The sequence below is a fragment of the Simochromis diagramma genome, unplaced genomic scaffold (genome assembly GCF_900408965.1).
Source record: "Simochromis diagramma unplaced genomic scaffold, fSimDia1.1 OVJJ01000545.1, whole genome shotgun sequence".
Taxonomy (NCBI): Eukaryota; Metazoa; Chordata; class Actinopteri; order Cichliformes; family Cichlidae; genus Simochromis; species Simochromis diagramma.
The window spans coordinates 6,483,444-6,501,785 of record NW_024387371.1 but is presented as its reverse complement, the minus strand read 5'-3'; the positions used below and the strand labels follow the sequence as shown (position 1 = coordinate 6,501,785).

Sequence of the window (18,342 nt, the reverse complement as noted above, 5' to 3'; positions counted from 1 at the left end):
ACAAGTCAAATGAGTTTTAGGGGAGATTAATTTTGTTCTTCTGACTGATAATGGGAACAAAATAGCTGAATACAAATGTGTCCTTTGTTCATAGTTACGGGAGTGGAAAGTGGTCGGGAAAGTGCATTAGGCGTGGCACTGTCGGGGAAACGCTAGCCCTTAATTAAATAAATATGTTTTGAAGTGTCCTTGATGGTACGTTAGCGAAACCTTTGTTTAAAGGATCAAGGACCCTCTGCCTCTTCTGTGGTGAAAATTATGCATGTTTTGGGATGTGTATTCTAATGCAGATAACAATTTCAGGTTAAAACCTGTTAGACTGTTTGTCTCATGCCTGCTTTATACCTTCTAATACTTCTGAGCACAAAGGATTATGTTTTTAAAAACTGGACAAAGCAGTGGTGTTCTTCTTACAGCTCAGCTGAATCTAAAATAACACTTAACCATCGAAATAGCAAAATGTATCGATTTTTTTTAGTGTGAATTTTTTTGTTATTTAATAGAAATCATTGGTAGTTACCAATATTTTTTCCAGTGTAGATGTGGCCAGGTTAAAAACAAACAAACAAAGAAACCTTCTTTTGGTTTCTTCCTTTAGAGGTCACCAAAGGGAACCCTCTGCTTCCATCTCACCTTATCCCTAACATCCTCTGCATGGCCTCCTTCACTACATCCATGAATCTTTTCTGTGGTCTTACTCTTTTCTGTCCAATATAGACACTGACGCTCCTCTCCACATGCCCAAGCCATCTCAGCCTCGCATCTCCAACTTTGTCTCCACACCTCTCAACCTGAGCTGTCCCTCTGATGTACTCATCTCCACACCTGTCCATTCTGATCACTCCCAGTGAAAATCATAATGTTTTCCTCCTCCTAACCTTGTATTTTTATTAGAGTCCCAGTCTCCAAACCACACATTATAACAGGTCTCACTGCCATCTTCAATTTCTCTCAAGATTAAAATAATAATATCAATAAAATAATAATATACCAATTTATTTATCCTACATTAGTAGAACATAATAAATAAGACTTAGTCACATATATACAAAATTATAGACGAATTGTTTTTATAGAAATTTTCTAACAACCGAGTAAACTCGCTTTTTTTCCAATTAAATTTCCGATTAAATTTTATTTAATTTCGAGGAACCATTTCAGCTGACAGGCTAATCAGGCTCACAGATATGAGTGCGGACAGCAGGGGTCCCCAGTTCACTGCTTGCTCGCGGTGTACTCCCTGCCTCGGTAAAACTCTCCTTTTAGTCAGCAGTCTGCCAAAATCGATGCTGGATCAAAACATTAACATAAAACAGAAAAATGTAGGGATTGTTATTTGATGTTTACCTAACATTAACGTAAAACAAGCTGCCCGGCCACCGTAACGTCCTCAACAGGGTTGCGCGCGCCTCTTTGTAGCGGAAGTTGACTTTAGTTGTTTCTGATAACTTCCGTAACCTGTGCTAACCACAAAACCCAAACAGTTTTAAAGCAAAAATGATAGTTTGCTGCGTGTCTGGTTGTGAAAAGCGGTATATCCGCAGCAAAAAATTGAAATTTTACAAAATACCGTCTCGGGGCCACCGGAGGCGTTTGTGGCTGCGAGCAATACAAGAAGCGAACGGCAGCACTGCGAGACTCACGGAAGATGATCGCGTTTGTGGCGCTCATTTCATATCAGGTAAGCTAAGACTGGAGCTATGCTAGCACTGTAGACATACTGTAAGAGAAACAAGCGGTTTGTTGATTAAAATTGTCGGATTTAGCACAAAGCTCCCTACATATTTTTATTTTTGTTTTTGTTTTATAGGAGAAGCATCTATGGAGCGTGATAAGCCGGACTTTGTGCCTTCTGTTTTTACCTGCACCAAAAAAAATCAAAGCCCCAAGAAAAAAGTGAGATGGTAAGACATGTAAAGTAGTGTTGGGTCAGGATAAAATCTGTGAGGATCAAAGTTGTTGGATAGCTTTGTGTTTCTCTAATAATATTTTTTTTCAATTTTTTAAATTAACTTATTATGTTTTAAATTTAATTGTAATATACTTTTTTGTTACTTATTCTGGTCTGTATTGTCATTAGTTTAAAAAAACGCTTAAAAATTAATTAAGGTAAGGGTGTTTTCTGATAGTTTTGCAGCTTCATTGTTTTAAGTGTCCTCTTTAAAATTATATAAAATTAATTTAACTAGGTCCTTACATTTTGATGCTAAACATCTGATAACATGGCTTAATGAATATGGACTGGAGTGTAGCTAAGCTAAGGTCATATAACATGATGGATGCTTGAAGGTTCCAACAGCAGAGTTCACAAATCGCAAGTTGTGCAGGTAAAGGATTGATCTTATTTATAGCACCTCATCTATAGGACACATACTGCCCTTTAAAGCAGTCAAAATTATTCAAATATTTTTACAGATTTTAAAGCTTGAAATTAAAGTTAAGTGCAATATTCCCCAGGTATTACACCATGTACCAAATCCAAATAATTCATATCCAAAATTTGTGATGGTATTCTGTCCCGTTTTTGGTTTCTCAAAGGTTACTTATTTATTTTCAAAGTTTTAAGTAGGGATTTAAAGTTTGCACAATTTTTCTGAAGAACGGTATTTTTCCCAGCAAAATCTGTGGTGGTCATTTGAGAAGTCTTCATGTGATGAGTTTAGATGGACAGAACCTTTAGTGAATTATGTTAATCATGGTGAGGACATACTTTTAATTGTCATCATCAGTTTCAAGTGAATGCACACAATGTGATGTTCATTTTATAAATTATGGTCCTCAGATTGAGGCTTCCCAACAGGAGCACAATAACCTACGGGTGATGTCCCAATGGGCATGTCTATGTAGGCTGCAACAAGGCCTAAATAAAGACTGTTTTGAACTCTAAATCATGCAAATCAGCTCTAGTCCAAGATTAAATGCACGGACTTGGAAATGACAATAGGTTCCTTTTAACCAGTGGAGCGACATTATAAAAGTAAAAGCTACTATAACAGATAAAACCCTACGAGAACCTGTTCATTCAATTAATAGAAGGTTGCAGATGTACATAAATGAAGCCTTTATGGCTCAATGTTACAGGTTTTTATAATGCCCATCACTATAAACATAACATTAACAACATATTGACTCGGTGTGTGATATTTAATGTGTGTGCTGTAGTCAGTGCTCTGCGCTGGGTTCATAGTTCATAGTTGTCACGTCTCTTTGTTTCTGAGCTCTGTGTGTTTGAACAGTGCGAGGACAGAGGGTTGTCTCAAAGCTTGTGGTACTTTAAACAGTACTGGTGTTTTCCGTTCCATTTTTCTTCTCTGACTGATCAAAAGCATTAAAAAACCCATATCATTTTCACTGAGTGGGCGAGAAGCACATTCAGGTCTACTCTGGCCTATAGCTATAGCCAGCCCAGGTCAGGGTTACAAAGGTCATCCCTTGGTATCAGTTTCCATAATAGAACAGGCACAGTAACTGGTAATGAATTAGAAAGGGTGATAAATATTCAGTAAATAAGCTGCATAGTTATCTCCCATCGTATGTGTTCTGTGTACATATTGGGTCACAGACTCTGAACTGTTGAAAATTTGTGCAGCTTTACAGTGTATGACAAAAACAAGGCGTTAATACTAACATTTTCTTTTACACTTTTACTTTAGATATGAGACCCACTTTTATAGATCACTTCATATGTTTGTTTGTGGGTTGTTGTTTTTTTAAGGATTTATGGTCGTAGAAAAAGGCATCGCCGGAAGGCAAGAGGCAGAAGAGAGGAAAATGCAGCTCCACTTCAAGCTGATTCTTCTGCGAATCCCGAGCCGTCTGTTTCGATGCGAACTGAAAGTGAACTTTCAGAAGAAATGCAGACGCCAGCAACCCCCTCAGTGCCAAAGGTAGCAGCCACAACTTGCTCTTTCTGTATATCTTTTCTACTTGGACATTATGCAAAATAGCTACGTTTTTGTTTGTTGTAAAGTAGTTGTTTTGTAAGACACAAGTTGCAAGATTGTCATAAGTATTTTTATTTTCTTCTAATGATAAATTCTTTACAATTCTTTAAATTGTTTTCCTCTGTTTGTGTATTTATGTTTTTCAGGAAGGAGAAACAGTGGCAAAAGTGTCTGAGACTGAAGCAGAAACCCAAAATATCCAGTCTCAAACAATGCTCGACTTAAATAAGACATCACCACCCTTCAAAGGACTACCAGACACCCTAAAACTAGATAAGAGAAGGCCAGTTGTGCTCCTGAAACCTTTAGTTGCATCAGAAGGTGGTTATCGGTGTGAACTGTGCAGTCAGATCTTCACTGATATACCACAGCTGGTAAAACACAAACGGCTACATGAAGAACAAAGGTCCTTTGTCTGTGAAAATTGTGGAAAAAGCTTCATAACTCAGGCAGATTTCAGTGAGCACCATGCTGTGCACAGGGATGAGCCCCTCTTTCCGTGCAACATGTGTGATCGATCTTTCACCACGATTCACCAACTGAAGCGTCATAAACTGCTCCATGTTAAAGATGGCAGGAAGTGCCTCAGGTGTGGCACGCTGTTCTGTCAGCGTCACAACCACATTTTATTCCTTCCGCAGACAGAGTTTAAAACAGAGTCTGAGCCTGAGGACAGTTCCTCCAGGAGTGAGACAGAAAATGAACTGGAGCCAAGCCAGATGACTGAAATACCTGGCAACACTCAGAGCTCAAGGACCGTTACACCTCCACTGTCTACTTCTGCTCCAACTGCTGCTCCTACACCCCCAAATCCTGGATTTCTATCCAAGCCCCCACCTTTGGCTTCATTCAGTATATTACCAGAAATCCCCCCACCGGTGTTGCTGAGACCGTGTCCTGTGCCTCGTCGACTCTATCCAGAAGCGAGACACTCAGAAAACCCGGGTTCCTCATTTCACCATGACTTGTTCACCCGAAATACAGAACTTCCATCTTCACTGAAGATCTTTTCACCTCAGTACCTCACCTCAGCCTTCCTAGAGGTTAAAAGAAATTATGAATATATTTTAAGCAAGCCGAAAAAGTGTAGGGTTAAGAATCCGGTGAAGAAGGAACAAAGTGAGGCACCAATAATTTCACCAGAAGAACACACTAAGCCAGAAAAAAAGGAGAGAATAGCTTATGACCTGGAGATTATGCTCTGATCTGAATAATGGATTAGAATGACCTGTTTACTTACCTGACCTTTTTGCCTTACTTAAGATGTTCAACATTAGTGCTCCTATCCTATTAGTGTTTCTGTTCTTTGAGTTAAAAGGCATTTTAACAAAAGCAAGGCTGTGTTCAGTATTAAACCCGTAGTGTTTGGCTTATACTTGCACCACTTTTGCCTCTCTTAGCACACTGGTATATTTGTAAGTACTGTGATGCTGATGTAATTTTTTTTAGTTCTGTAGTTAAAATCTTTCACTTCTTAATCAGTGATGAGGTGCAATTGTTTTTTTTCCGACTGCTGTTTGATAAGTAATACTGTTATGTATGTAGAGGATAACTGACCTGTGTTGTAAAACTGCACCAGGTGGGATTTGGGCTTCAGGCTGTATTCTGTACTTGGCAATTTGTGCCGTAATAATCACTTTAGTCTGTGGAAAAATGCACCGTGTGCTACAAACGGCATCAATAATATGATCAAGCATCTCTAATAACAATTGCCACACAATTCAGTTTTCACATCTGCCTCAGCTAACTGGAAACAGATAGCAGTTGCAGCTTTATATTAAATACATAAACCAATCAGCCGTAACCTTGAAACCGTGAATAACCTTGATTGCACTATTACAATGGTTGGTTCTGCTGGCAAACCTTGAGCTCCCAGGAATTCGTGTGGGTGTTACTTTTACGTGCAGCACACGCCTACAAACGGAAAGGCTCGAGGAGCACGACAAAGAGTCCAAGGTGTTGACAGGGCCTCTAAACTCTCAGATCTCAATCCAGAAAAACGGCTGATCCACAGAGGCGGCTACAGCAGAAGACAGCCGTTGCTCCTGGCCACATGCCGAAGAGGACAAATCCAGAGGGTCCAGTATGCGTGCCCTGAGGGATTACAGTTATTTTGTCAGATATCAGGTGCTTTTTATGTTGCTGATCATATGCGGTGTATATGATCAGCAACATATGTATGTATGATGTAGCTACAGTTACGTCAACCATTTGTTACATTTTGTGCATTTTTTTTAGTTGTCCTCTTTGTTTTGTTTTGTTTGTTTTTTTAATCTGTATATGAGAAGTGGATCTGACTGTGAAACCAATGCTGTTTGTTTTCTAAAATAAATTATGTTTATGGTTAGAGTAAACAACTGCCAGCTTAAAAATGCCTCCATCAAGTGTTTGTCGAATTTTTAAAGTGAACGGTAAAATTCTCTGAGAGCAGAATTAATAGTACCAACACTCCTTCATTAACTACAATCAATTAAGTTTAGTTTAGAGACTGTTCATAAAAGATGTACATTGGTCACAGGGATGTCATCCATTGATTGCTAATCTCCTTTTTTTTTTTTTTTTAACTCTGTTTTGTTTTTTGTCATTTTAGCTTTTTGAAACTGGACTTCACAAGTGTGTGTGTGTAGAGGTAAAACTGAGGGGTACTAAGGGATGCAGCATGTTTTTGTGAAGGCCAGCTCACTGTAGAGCATACCCTGCTTTATCTTGCTTTTTCGGCTTGAATGGGGGCTGTAACTAGCAACTGAGACTATACGCTAATTGGGAAAATGTTTACTGCAGTCATAGGTCATAAAGGCTCATTTTTCCTCACGATCATATTGGTTACATAAAACCCAATGTGGTCATCCCACATCACTTCTTAGCTGGCTTTTAGTCACTAGTGGATCTTCCACACTGCCGTTGTGTAGCAGATCCGTTTAATGTATTCATGAACATCTCATATCAATTAACAGTATGTTTTGATCCCATGCTTGACTCCAAAAGTGCCCACGTTCCATCGCTCAGGGTTATGTCACCTGCTGTTTCTACAAGTTGCTGAATTTAATTAACATTTTGTGGTCTCTTATATGGATTAAGGCACCTTCGGCTTCGCGTTTCTGACTTGTAAGCTATGATATTTGCACTGTTTGCACACAATATGGAGTTTTAATTTCCCATTTGTAAAAAACAACTTTGGACTGATTACGTTTTATTTTTGCTTGTTTGTTTTGTTCTCCTTCAGCTGACCTGTATGTATATGTACTCAAATGTAGAAATGGCAGAAAACATGGACAAATGGAAAGATTGAACTACCATGTACCCATTTCCCCCACACCAAGAAGCGCCTAACCAGCTATAGCTGTCCAAATGACACATTCTTGGAATAGCATTATCTGTTAAAATAGCTAAAGCTATTTCTCAGCTGGTGATTTGCAGCTGTCTACTGCGTGCCCATTAGATTTGCTCTCACATGGACACAGGAACAAGAGAAAAAAATAAGCTTTATGAAGTGAAATATGCTCTTTACATAATGTAATAAAATTAAATTGCTGTATTATATTTTTTTTTGACTTTTGTTCGTGCGTAGATTTCACAGAGTTGTAACAGTTTTGAAGGAAAGTTCAAGGTTGTCAGACCAAGTAGTCTCTGTCCTGATGGTGGCTCTAGAGGGATTGTTAAAATGACCCAAAAATGTCTGTCTAACTTTCTTGGACAGTCTTCCTGTCAGTGTGTCACACTGCATTAAAACCACCTGCTTGTTCTGTGAGCTGACTGCACAGAAAACCCCCGCAGTACAGCAACAATAAGGTGTGTACTAGTTTTCATTGCTTGGAACTTTTCTTGCTATGCAGCTGAATTTTCCATGGAGGATTTTTACTTTAACTGCTGCATGGATGTGAAGTAAAAAAAAAAAAAGGACCCCATTGCTCTATAATCCAACCTGCCAACCACAGTTTACATAGTAAAAGTCCTATTTGGCCATACAGATGTTTTCAGTTAACATTGCGGTTATAAAGCCTTTATGTTATCAACTTCTGGGTCATTAGGTTCAGCTGCATCGATCTGGTGAATGTTTTCGCACTGTCTGCAATTGAGCCGTGACAAATATTTTAATAATTAATCATAATGTGAAAATGCAGACTTGACTCGACTGTTCCGGAGAAAGCTGGCTCCAATGTATAGTGCCCTTGAGCATGAGACTGACAAAGTGTTACATTTTTTTAAAGATGAAAAACCCTACTTTATATTAAAAAAAAATGTTTATACATTGACAAGTAAACCAGTGAAAAAACAAGTAAAAATGATCTCTAGTAGTGCCTATTAGTATGTTATCTAATTTTCTATTTAATTGAGCTTCTTTTGTGTGTTTGTCCCCCCCTATTTAGCTATTTTGTTTTTCATACCTTAATTTATAAGTTTTGTTTTATGTTTTTGCTGCTGGAGGAATTTATTATGTGCTCACTAACACTTATAACTACAAAGCAGCTTGCATTATTAGGAAGCAGAAAACCTATCAATCTTAATAAAAGTAAACAACAACAAAACATTTGATTGATTTATCATCTTTTGAAAGCACAATTTTCAAATTGCTTTGACAGGTAAAAGTAGAATACTTTAAATAAATTGCCAGGCGTTATGGCCACAAATCAAAGAGAATAAAATTAAAAGGAAGTTAAGGCCCAGGAAAATATCGCATAAAAGTGGATGCAGGGGACTTTTTAAATGAATTATTTAAAAGCAAAATCCATTAATCCCCATTACATGAGGAAATACAACAGTCAAATGGCCTTTTTGTTGATCGTGTTCTTCTTTTAAACCCAGTATTATGGGTGACTAAATAGAAAGTGAAACAAATATTAAGCATAAACCTACGTTGAAATTATGGAAAAGGACACAGCATATGCGTAAATACGCATGAACACTGTTTGTTTTTAGCCTTTAAATCATCATCAGCTTTATATTTTAGGGTTGCACATCGGTGAGGGATCACTCAAACTAACCACTGTCTTTAAGTTTGCATTTATGAATTACTTTAGACGAAGAAAATGTAGGTTATGTTTAAAATATTTATTTCATGCACAATGGTAACATTAAATTAAAACTGACTTTCTGATTGAATTTGCATTTTATCGATGAACTAAATGAATAAAAGATCACGTAGATTAAGGGTACATTGGATTTTTTTGCATACGTTCAGAGAGGGCATTCCTCCGCATCCACAACAGTCCCGTCTTCAGTCCATCTGCACGCTGTCCACGTCTCATTGGTTCGGATGCGCGGGGTTATGCAGGGCGACGATTCTGTTTGGACCTTCCTGCTGTCACATTAGGGTGACGAAAGCGAGGATTGGCTGAGATTCGTTCAGCAGCGGTTTAGATTGGCCGATGTGTCGTCGCGTGGCTTCATAGATGGCAGGTTAGTGGTGCTGATGCTGTGACAATGGGAGTCATCCAGATATGCATCATCTGGCCCGAGTGTGCCTGAAAGACAGCAGCAGGACCCAGGCTTGTTGTTATTTTAAAGGGACGGAAAAGTAGCAGCAGAGACACGAGGATCATCCTGCTGCTCTGAGAGGGTGAGTTTTACGCACGGAAAACAAACTGGCATGCTGGGGGCGGGGGGCCTCATAGCTGTTTTTGGTGAGAAGTGGGGGGGGGGTAGCTCTGAAGTAGGTTGTTAGCAGGACCGCTCACTGCAAGGATCAGTAGCTCCTGCCGGATTTCTCGCATCCATTTACGATGCGTTTGCTTCTCCCTGGACGCGCAGCGCTGAGCACGCTGAGGCACTGTTAATGCAGCGGCTGAAGGAAGGCAGCTGTGAGTCAACTCATCCCCTTGGCCGACTGCATTGCGGAGAGAGCATGTCTTGCAGAATAGCATATGTCAAATATTCTCCACATGCCCGAGACCCAGGTCATGGTGTTATTGTGATTGATATTGTTTTACATCCTGGGATGTATTTCATTGTATCCAGTCTGATGCAACTAAAAATATGTTAAATTACAAGAAGAGCTCTCATCATCTTTAGTGAAACTCTGAACAGCAGCTGTGCTGCATGTGCACTGATCTGTAGTGAATTGCTTTGCATGCTGGGATTTGAAGTTTAATGAAGAGTATTTAGCTATAAGTCACCACTGTTAACACAAATGTTATTTTTGTTGCTGTAAAAATGCATTTTGGCTTCTCTTTGTTTTCTAAGTCTAGTGATGGGAGTGTTCAGCCGACAGAAGTTTTTCCAAGAGCTCGCTCATGGCTGCCTTCTGCCCACAGCTCAGCAGGGCCTGGAGCAGGTATGGCAGCTGCTGGTTATCTGCCTGCTATGTCGACTTATCTGGATGTTCGGTGAGTACAGAGCTTTTGCACCCCAGCCAGTGTTATCAGACCTTCACTTTAATCTCTAATCACATACATTATTCTTTATTTTTATCTGGCTATGTCAGGTCTTCCTTCTTTTGTGAAACACCTGGTCACAGTGGCAGGAGGTTTCTACACGCTCTACCTGTTCTTTGAGCTGCACATGATCTGGGTGGTCCTTCTCAGCCTTCTCTGCTACCTCTTCCTCTTCCTGTGTCGCCATTCTACCATCCGAGGCACCTTTCTCTCCATCACTGTGCTCATTTACCTGCTCCTGGGGTAAGAGAGTCCTCTTGTGTTACTTGACAGTTCAGTATTACACATTAGGTGTAATACTGAACCAAAGAGCTTCTTTAATAATTCATTTTCCCAATGGGGCCACATGAGAAGCTGGAAGTGTTGTGGGGGTTACATAAATAAGCTGAACTCAATCTAAACTGCTATAAGCAATGAAAATGTGAAACAGGCAAAGTGAAAAAAGCCCAAATTTTGTCAAATCACAAAGCTGGTCTTGACAGCTCCATCTCTGGATGTGTAAAGCTTGGTAAGGAAAAAAGTCCTTGTTGCTTTTGCAGCTTCGCTAGCAAAGCTTTAGATGTCCATTTTCAGTCTGCATCAGTCAACTTCTTGTATTTCTCTGTGTGTTTAGTCTCGTAATGATGATTCAAACTGTAATCCTCAAACACAACAATCTGCTCTCTGTAAACTAAGCACAATTCTATAGATGACTCCAGTAAATAAAAGCTCAGAAGTCAATGTCTTCTTAAAAACTCTGCATTCTACATCAAGATTTCTTTTTTAACGTGAGCTGACATCTGTCGGGGCTAGCAAACACATCTGTCATAAACACTGGTTCCAACACGTTACAACGTGCTTTCACACTGGTTCACATGTAAAACATTTTTAAAAAGCACCTGAATTCAAAATAAAAGCAACAAAGTTTATTGTGATTTCCCCCAATATTTCTTTAAATGTATGATGTATACTTATTCACGCCTAAATCCTAATTTCCAATTGACTTTAAGCTTGTGAATTCGGGAATTTGGCCAATTTGGGAAAACTCAAGGAATGGTCTTTTCTTTTCATTACGACTACCTTTCCTTTTCATTTCATCAGGGAGCTACATATGATGGATACCACTAACTGGCACAAGATGAGAGGTAAGACAGCCATCATTTGTCTCTTAAATGTGATTGCTGTCTGTATACTTTAATATTCCCATTAGTAATGTCTAATTTTGGAATACAACAATCATTTAAATGCTGCTGCTGTCATCCAGGTTCTCAGATGGTGGTTGCAATGAAAGCCATTTCTTTGGCCTTTGATTTGGATAGAGGTGTTGTGACCAGTGTGCCCTCACCCATTGAGTTCATGGGTTATATCTACTTTGTGGGCACAGTCATCTTTGGTCCCTGGATCAGCTTCAACAGCTACAAAGAAGCTTTAGAAGGCCGTAAGCTGGTAGGTGCGATACTATATCTTTTAGATCTGAGTGAGGATTAATTAAAAAAAAATGAAAGAACAGCTGATGTTTCCTTCTTCTCCTTAGAGCCTTTCGTGGCTTTTAAAAGTGTCTGTTAGCTGGGTGAAGAGCCAGGTCTGCCTTGTTATTTCCAACTGTGTGGCACCCTACCTCTTCCCTTATTTCATACCTGTTTATGGAGACAAGCTGCTACGAAGGTGAGGAGAACACACACATTCATACTGTAAACAAATGCCTGTGTATTCTCGACTTGGTTTGTGGCTTGCTGTTCTGCTAAGATAATGTGTCTGTCACCTGCTTTGTTTACAGCAAAAAGAGGAGGAAGATCAGGTAATTAATTGCCCACCTCAGTGACTCTGAATAAACCAAACACTGTAGGCATGCATTCCTCATAATCACCATTTGTCCAAAACCTATGCTTGCATGTATCTACCCACTTCATCCTCATCCTCCTCTCTGTGCAGTTATATATGTACCAGGATGTCCCTGTCACCCTCTCATTTACCACAACACTTTCACCAGCTTGATGAGGCATAAATCATCACAAGGCAAGTCAATAAACATTTTTTTGTCACTAACATTGCTCTCTTTATCCTAATGCTACTCAGGGCTACACCAGCTAAGTATGTTTTTTACTCATCTGTATTAACCACTCAGTAAAGTCGGATGTTATTTGAAGCTGGATTGTGATATTCATCTATTTCTTCCCGTTTTGATGTCCCTGCATTAGGTGGCTACTGGCGTATGAGAACACACTGTCTTTTCACTTTAGCAATTATTTTGTTGGCTATTTGAGTGAAACTACCACTACTCTGGCTGGGGCAGGCTTCACCGAGGAGAAAGACAACCTCAAATGGTTAGAACTGCAAGCGCACCTGTTAACCTTGAGTGTGTTTCTCTTTATTCACATTTATAACAGGCCACCGCCCATTTACCTTTTACTTTGCAGGGATATGACCGTATCCAAGCCGCTTAATATAGAGTTTCCTCGGTCAATGGTGGAGGTGGTAACATCGTGGAATCTGCCCATGTCTCGCTTTCTGCACACCTGTGAGTTCAAGACAGGCGGCAGCTGTTTTTGCTTTAGTTTGCCATTGTGAGTGTAATGATTATGGCTCATTTAAATAGAAATTCTTATACCAGCTCACAGATGTTTTTGCTCTAATTTCATAGATGTTTTTAAGAGTGCACTGAAATTCGGGACATTCTCTGCTATAATGGTGACATATACAGCCAGTGCCCTTTTGCATGTGAGTCCTATACAGACTTTTCCTACAATTACTTTTTTAAATGCATTTTTTTTGTATCAGTAACTGGATTATTTTGACTGAAGCTCTTTTACCTCACAGGGTTTGAGTTTTCATCTAGGTGCAGTCCTAATATCTTTGGGATTCATCACTTATGTTGAGCACGGTAAGCAGAGTTTTGTGGGGGGTTTTCTCTTTTCCACATTAGAACCTTTCCATTTGGAGAAGGTGCTTAGGTTTGCACTAATGGCTAATTGCACTCACTGTGAAACACTGTTTCTGTTTACTGCAGTGCTTGTAATTTTCCTCTTATGCTGGAAAAAAACTCATCTATTTGTTTTGTTTTAATGCACTGGTCTTGTTTCGTGTTTTAGTGTTGCGGAAGAGGCTTGCAGCTATTTTTAATGCCTGTATACTGTCAAAGAAATGCCTGCCAAACTGCACTCACCAGAACAAAAAGGTAAAATGCAGCTCCCTCGTATATTTGTTGTTCTTCTTCAAACAAAAAACCTTTCAATTATCAACCGTTCAATTATTATTATTTTTATTAAAAAGAATTGAGTAAGTTGAGTAAATATGATCATTTCATATTTGAAACAGGGACAAGATTGATAGCCTTCATATAGATGCTCATTTTAAGGAAGGAGATTTTTTACAGTGGTACTGAGCAAAAGTTCTCCAGGCTTTCTGAAGGTCATTTTCTATTTTTCACTTATTTTCAGAACAGTTCACATTCCTGTGAAAATGCTGTGTGAAGATTAAAGGTGGTCATACTAAATATTGACTTTCAATCTTAGCACGTTTCAATAAATCACCTTTTTCTTTCTAGCAAATTATGAAGAAATGAAGGGTGGCTTAAGACTTTTACTTAGCACCATATATATTTGTGTGTGTGTGTGTGTGTGTGTGTGGGCAGACCTACATATAAAACGCTCATGTAGACTTTTCTTTGTGTACAGGCCGACCTGTGCTCCAGCTGAGATGCATTGCTCTGTGTGGATTTAACAAGATTTATCATGTAGCAATAAAATGTTATATGATGCATCATGGTGGATTTCCAAACGCTACACAGTATGAAGTTAGTATAAAAAGTAGAATTCATTGAGTGAATATAATCAGTATAACCATCATAAATTAAAATTAATGTCAGCTGCTCTGGATTTAACCTGATTTTGACCAGAAAACCACAGCACACTCTGTACCAGTCCATGACAGTTCATTACAGTAATCTTCACCATAATACTACAAAATAATCACTTTATCCTGCTGTAAACCGCCTGGTATTTTTATGCAACCTTTGAATTATATACAGGAGTTATACTTCAAATTATTCAGTAAGAAATTTCTCATTTTGTGGGGGAAATAGCTTCCTTTCATGAAAAAGGAACACTTCATGTATAGATCCAGTATCTGATTAAAGACTAAAAATGAATTACAACATCACAGGTTAGCTCTAAATTTCCAGTTAATCAAATTTCTCTCGCTGAGCAATCCTCACATATCTCCTGTTTTTATTTCCGTCTTTCACCATCTCTACGAGTGTTACACTTAAATATTCCCACTTGTGTTTGGGGATATTTGCTAACCTGTTTGGAAAGCTGCATTTGAATTTACCTCCCACTTACAAACATCCCCCCTTATTTATGTTCACCCCACTTCAGCAGGACAAGTTAGATGCTAAGATAGTGTGACCACAACTTTATTAACTTCTGCACAATTAACAGTTTACACGGCTAATAAGGGGGGAAAAGGGATGTGTTGAGGATGTCATTCATTTTCCTGCTGCTTAATAAATATCTCCATACCATCAACTGGAAACAAAAACTCAAATGCATCACCTCAATGAAATTTCGCAAAACAAAAAAATAGCATACAATGAGAATGAAGTGATGACATTTTTGATATTTAAAAGGACAAATGTCTGAGCAGACTTGCAACTAGATTTGTTGGCATTAGAGTTGCAAACAGCTGCAAAGACTGCTTTTCTTCCAGCTGTTTTATTTGTGAAAATTCTCATTGCACAGACATATATGTGACGCTTGAGCAGGAGATGCTCTAAATGGACCTACTTTAGCTCCATACAGCACCAGATATTTTTCCGTTTGTTTTCCCCTCAGAGGAATAAAATTATAACAATTTTATTCCTCATCATCTTACATTTTGATTTACTGTAGCCTTCTTTAATTTCAAACAGGATAACAGGATAAGTCATTATGGTGGAAGACACAAGATTATTTACTTAATGTATTACTAAAGAAGTGTGGACATCAGGTTTTATTGCCATCGCATCTGCTGCGGTTATATTAAAGCAGTCCCGAGGGACTGTCTTGTGCCTTAATTTGACACAATTTGAGAGTTTGCTGACAGGATGCCCAGCAAAAATCCCTTTTTTAACACACAGCAGAGCACCGGGAAGGGGAACGTAATCATTTATGCCAAGGAAAAACAGCTTGCATAAACCATAGTACATAATTGGGACATTATTACACTGAAGCCCTGAAATCGTGCTTTTAAATCTTAAGTATTTTGCCATATTATTAAGTGAAATTGGCTAAAAGAAGGCATTAGTTTTTAAGAGTTTAATAAACATTCTTTGATAATCTTCTTCAACAAATCTGTGTAGGGTTCTCAGGACCCTAATATGAAAATCTTGCAGAGGTTACAGATTTGGGGTAGTAATATTGAGTAAGGAACTTGTTTATTCTTACATTATACCTTCTTCCTCCACAGGGGTTATGGGTGTACATGATAAACATAGCATTCAGTGCTTTGGCAATACTGCACTTGACATACCTCGGCTCAGTGTTCAACTCCAGTGTGGACTTTATGGAGGAGGATGAGGTAAGACATGATAAGAGTATGCTAAGCCCCAGAGGAAAGCGCACATTTTGCAGGATAGAACAAGAGAAGAGATTGGAAAAAGAACATTTTAAAATACAGTAAAATGTGAAATCAAGTTAATGGTATTCAAAAGCTTTAGATATTATTGTTGTGTATATGACTAGTTAGGCCAAATGCATGAGTTATTTTTGAGGAACCTTTACAAATTCAGGATATGTATAGAAGGCTAGCAGTGTGCTATTGACGTAGCATTGTGACATACTGAAGTCCCAGCATGTTTAGAAGATTAAAGGTGTCTATATTTATACGCCCTGCTATAAAAATGTGGAGCTCACTGTGACATATGAACGTGTGAATTGCTGCATAGGAATGTAACCTTAGTTGTGATATTTATTATCAACAGTTAAAGTAATTTACGGTTTTGCTGGATGAAAGGCCTTAGATGAAATTATTTTCAGTCAGTAATGACAAAAAAAATCACATTTTGTAAAGATCTTTCAGGAAAAGGTTTACACTATACTACTACACATTACTGGACTCACTATGTACATCCCCTTACAGGATAATATCACCCATCATACCATTCAGAAGTGGTCAGAGCTGAGCTGGACCAGCCACTGGGTCACATTTGGATGCTGGATATTATACCGCCTTATTCTCTAATAATAAGAAATGAAGAAAGAGTGAAGGAAGTAATAATGAGAGATGGAAAACTGGTTCTGCACTTCTGCACTGTGACTTTATCCCGCATCAGACCGAAGAGAACAGAATCATCCTGTATACAACAACGAACCAACATTCAGTGTTCAGGTTGCACCACAAGTTGGCTGGGTAATCTATTATTCTAACCTGCTGGGGACTAGTTTTGATATCCATGAAATGATAGCTCGCTCCTCATTTCTTTTCTCTGCGTCGCTCCCTTTTTATCTGAGCCGCAGTTATCAGGCCCTCATGTTGTGACAGCGGTTACTGATGTCTCACTGTGAGTCACAATCAATACCTATCAGCATGGTGGATATTGGCCGCTTGTTTCTGTGGACACACGATAAAGCCCATTATCTAGGTTTCAGCGTCGACTGCGGCAGATGGCCTCAGTCGACGTTTCTCTTCCCTTTTTATGTTATAAAATCTTTTCAGTTTAAAGGGTAGGGGTGGCAGTCATCAATGTCTTCTTATAGAGAACAATTTCTATGAAATGACCTAAATCAATAGTGCAATTGTAGATCTCTCAGTATTTTACAGTTTCCTCCAACTTGTCTGGCCGTAGTACTCAGCCCTTTCTAAAAAAGATAAAATAAAAAATGCTCAAAAGAATATGAAACAGCTGGGACTGTAATTTTCAGTGAATGTCACTCAAAAAGAAATGACGAGTACATTTGTGAATAAGGTATCTCTGCAGTCCACACAGTCGGCATTCCTCTGTCAAAGCTGGTGTTCATCAACCATCATTAACATCGAAGGCTCCACTCTGCACTGGTGCTATGCAGAGCTTTGCAGGTGCACGCCTACTTGATATAGCTATCTCCTGCCACTTGGGGGTAGTATCAAGAACAACTGGAAATGTGGGTTACTTTTTGTGTTTGCTTTGCTGTTGGTCCTTTGCCTTTATCCACAGAGACTGTATATGAAAGACGGCCACCTCAGCCTCATCTATTGATTTGTGAAGTCCCATTTTAAGCCTCTAATTTAGCTTAATGGCTAAAACCATCTTTTTGTTACTTTGTTTTTTACTCAGAGGGCACCGTATTTTCCTGAGGAGGTGTATTGCTACATTGTGAGCTAGTGCTAGCTTGGTTAGCAGTCTGCATTCATCAAATGCATTCAACAAAAATGCTATAAAATACAACCAATACTTTAGTAATTAGTGCTAAGTGCTTTTAGAATAAACAAATACAGTTTCACTCACTGACACCGCAAATCTTAATTTAGACAAGCTAACTTAGACAGCTAGCATCCTAATCAACTCCCACCAGCGATAGAGGCCACAGCTGCTTATTTGTTGGACATTTTAATATTAAGCCAGTGGGGATTGTTTCATCATGGCCATTTGAAGTATCTGGCACTTTTTCCTCTTTATGTGAACGCTGCTGTGGTTGTTCACTTTTTGGTTCAACCAATCAGCATTCAGACTATTCACTGGTATAGGAGCAATGCACCTCTGACCTGTTGGAGGAGAGCATGCAAACATGTCTCCTTAGCACCTTCTTTTGGTTGCGTTTTCCTCATTCTGTCCTCTGGGTAAACACGTAGAGCTACACCAGCAGCGGACAATAAATCAGCTTTGACCCAACCACATCAGACATTTTTTAATTGCCTCCTTTGATTGAGGAATTGCCATTGGTCTTACGCAGAGACCTACTCTTGCCTATTTTCAGTTTATTGTAGTTAACAGCAGAGACAAAACTTTCCTATAGGTTAGTTAGGCTGTTAGCTTTGGTCTTTTCATGGAATTACTATAAGAAAAAAACTGAAAATGACGAGTCTCGTTCTTT

The 18,342-nt window shown here is 38.9% G+C and overlaps 2 protein-coding genes across 5 annotated transcripts; both read left to right on the top strand.

Moving 5' to 3' along the window:
* The first annotated feature begins 1,338 nt into the window (after positions 1 to 1,338).
* LOC120719197 (testis-specific zinc finger protein topi-like) lies at positions 1,339 to 7,726 on the top strand. Its single transcript, XM_040008222.1, has 4 exons — positions 1,339 to 1,681; positions 1,811 to 1,904; positions 3,716 to 3,887; positions 4,091 to 7,726. Exons 1-4 carry the CDS (start codon positions 1,498 to 1,500, stop codon positions 5,147 to 5,149), a joined length of 1,509 nt encoding a protein of 502 aa, XP_039864156.1. The 5' UTR covers positions 1,339 to 1,497; the 3' UTR covers positions 5,150 to 7,726.
* A 1,332-nt stretch (positions 7,727 to 9,058) lies between these two features.
* Positions 9,059 to 18,204, top strand: LOC120719146 (protein-serine O-palmitoleoyltransferase porcupine-like). Of its 4 annotated transcripts, XM_040008123.1 has the most exons (15): positions 9,287 to 9,501; positions 10,125 to 10,267; positions 10,366 to 10,558; positions 11,396 to 11,439; positions 11,559 to 11,740; positions 11,829 to 11,959; positions 12,072 to 12,092; positions 12,371 to 12,385; positions 12,493 to 12,618; positions 12,712 to 12,812; positions 12,936 to 13,012; positions 13,112 to 13,175; positions 13,384 to 13,469; positions 15,740 to 15,850; positions 16,412 to 18,204. In XM_040008123.1, exons 2-15 carry the CDS (start codon positions 10,132 to 10,134, stop codon positions 16,511 to 16,513), a joined length of 1,389 nt encoding a protein of 462 aa, XP_039864057.1. In that variant the 5' UTR covers positions 9,287 to 9,501; positions 10,125 to 10,131; the 3' UTR covers positions 16,514 to 18,204. The 4 variants fall into 4 exon arrangements, with proteins under 4 accessions (XP_039864055.1, XP_039864056.1, XP_039864053.1 ...); XM_040008122.1 differs by having other exon boundaries at positions 9,061 to 9,501; positions 10,130 to 10,267; positions 12,493 to 12,812; XM_040008119.1 differs by having other exon boundaries at positions 9,062 to 9,501; positions 12,493 to 12,812.
* Positions 18,205 to 18,342: the final 138 nt, after the last annotated feature.

Excerpts from the sequence above, each read along its gene's own strand:
- LOC120719197 (XM_040008222.1), top strand. The coding sequence starts at position 1,498 with ATGATAGTTTGCTGCGTGTCTGGTTGTGAAAAGCGGTATATCCGCAGC. Across the intron at positions 1,682-1,810 it reads TGGCGCTCATTTCATATCAG|GAGAAGCATCTATGGAGCGT; the intron begins GTAAGCTAAGAC and ends TTTGTTTTATAG. Across the intron at positions 1,905-3,715 it reads CCCAAGAAAAAAGTGAGATG|GATTTATGGTCGTAGAAAAA; the intron begins GTAAGACATGTA and ends TGTTTTTTTAAG.
- LOC120719146 (XM_040008122.1), top strand. The coding sequence starts at position 10,132 with ATGGGAGTGTTCAGCCGACAGAAGTTTTTCCAAGAGCTCGCTCATGGC. Across the intron at positions 13,470-15,739 it reads GCACTCACCAGAACAAAAAG|GGGTTATGGGTGTACATGAT; the intron begins GTAAAATGCAGC and ends CTTCCTCCACAG. Across the intron at positions 15,851-16,411 it reads ACTTTATGGAGGAGGATGAG|GATAATATCACCCATCATAC; the intron begins GTAAGACATGAT and ends ATCCCCTTACAG.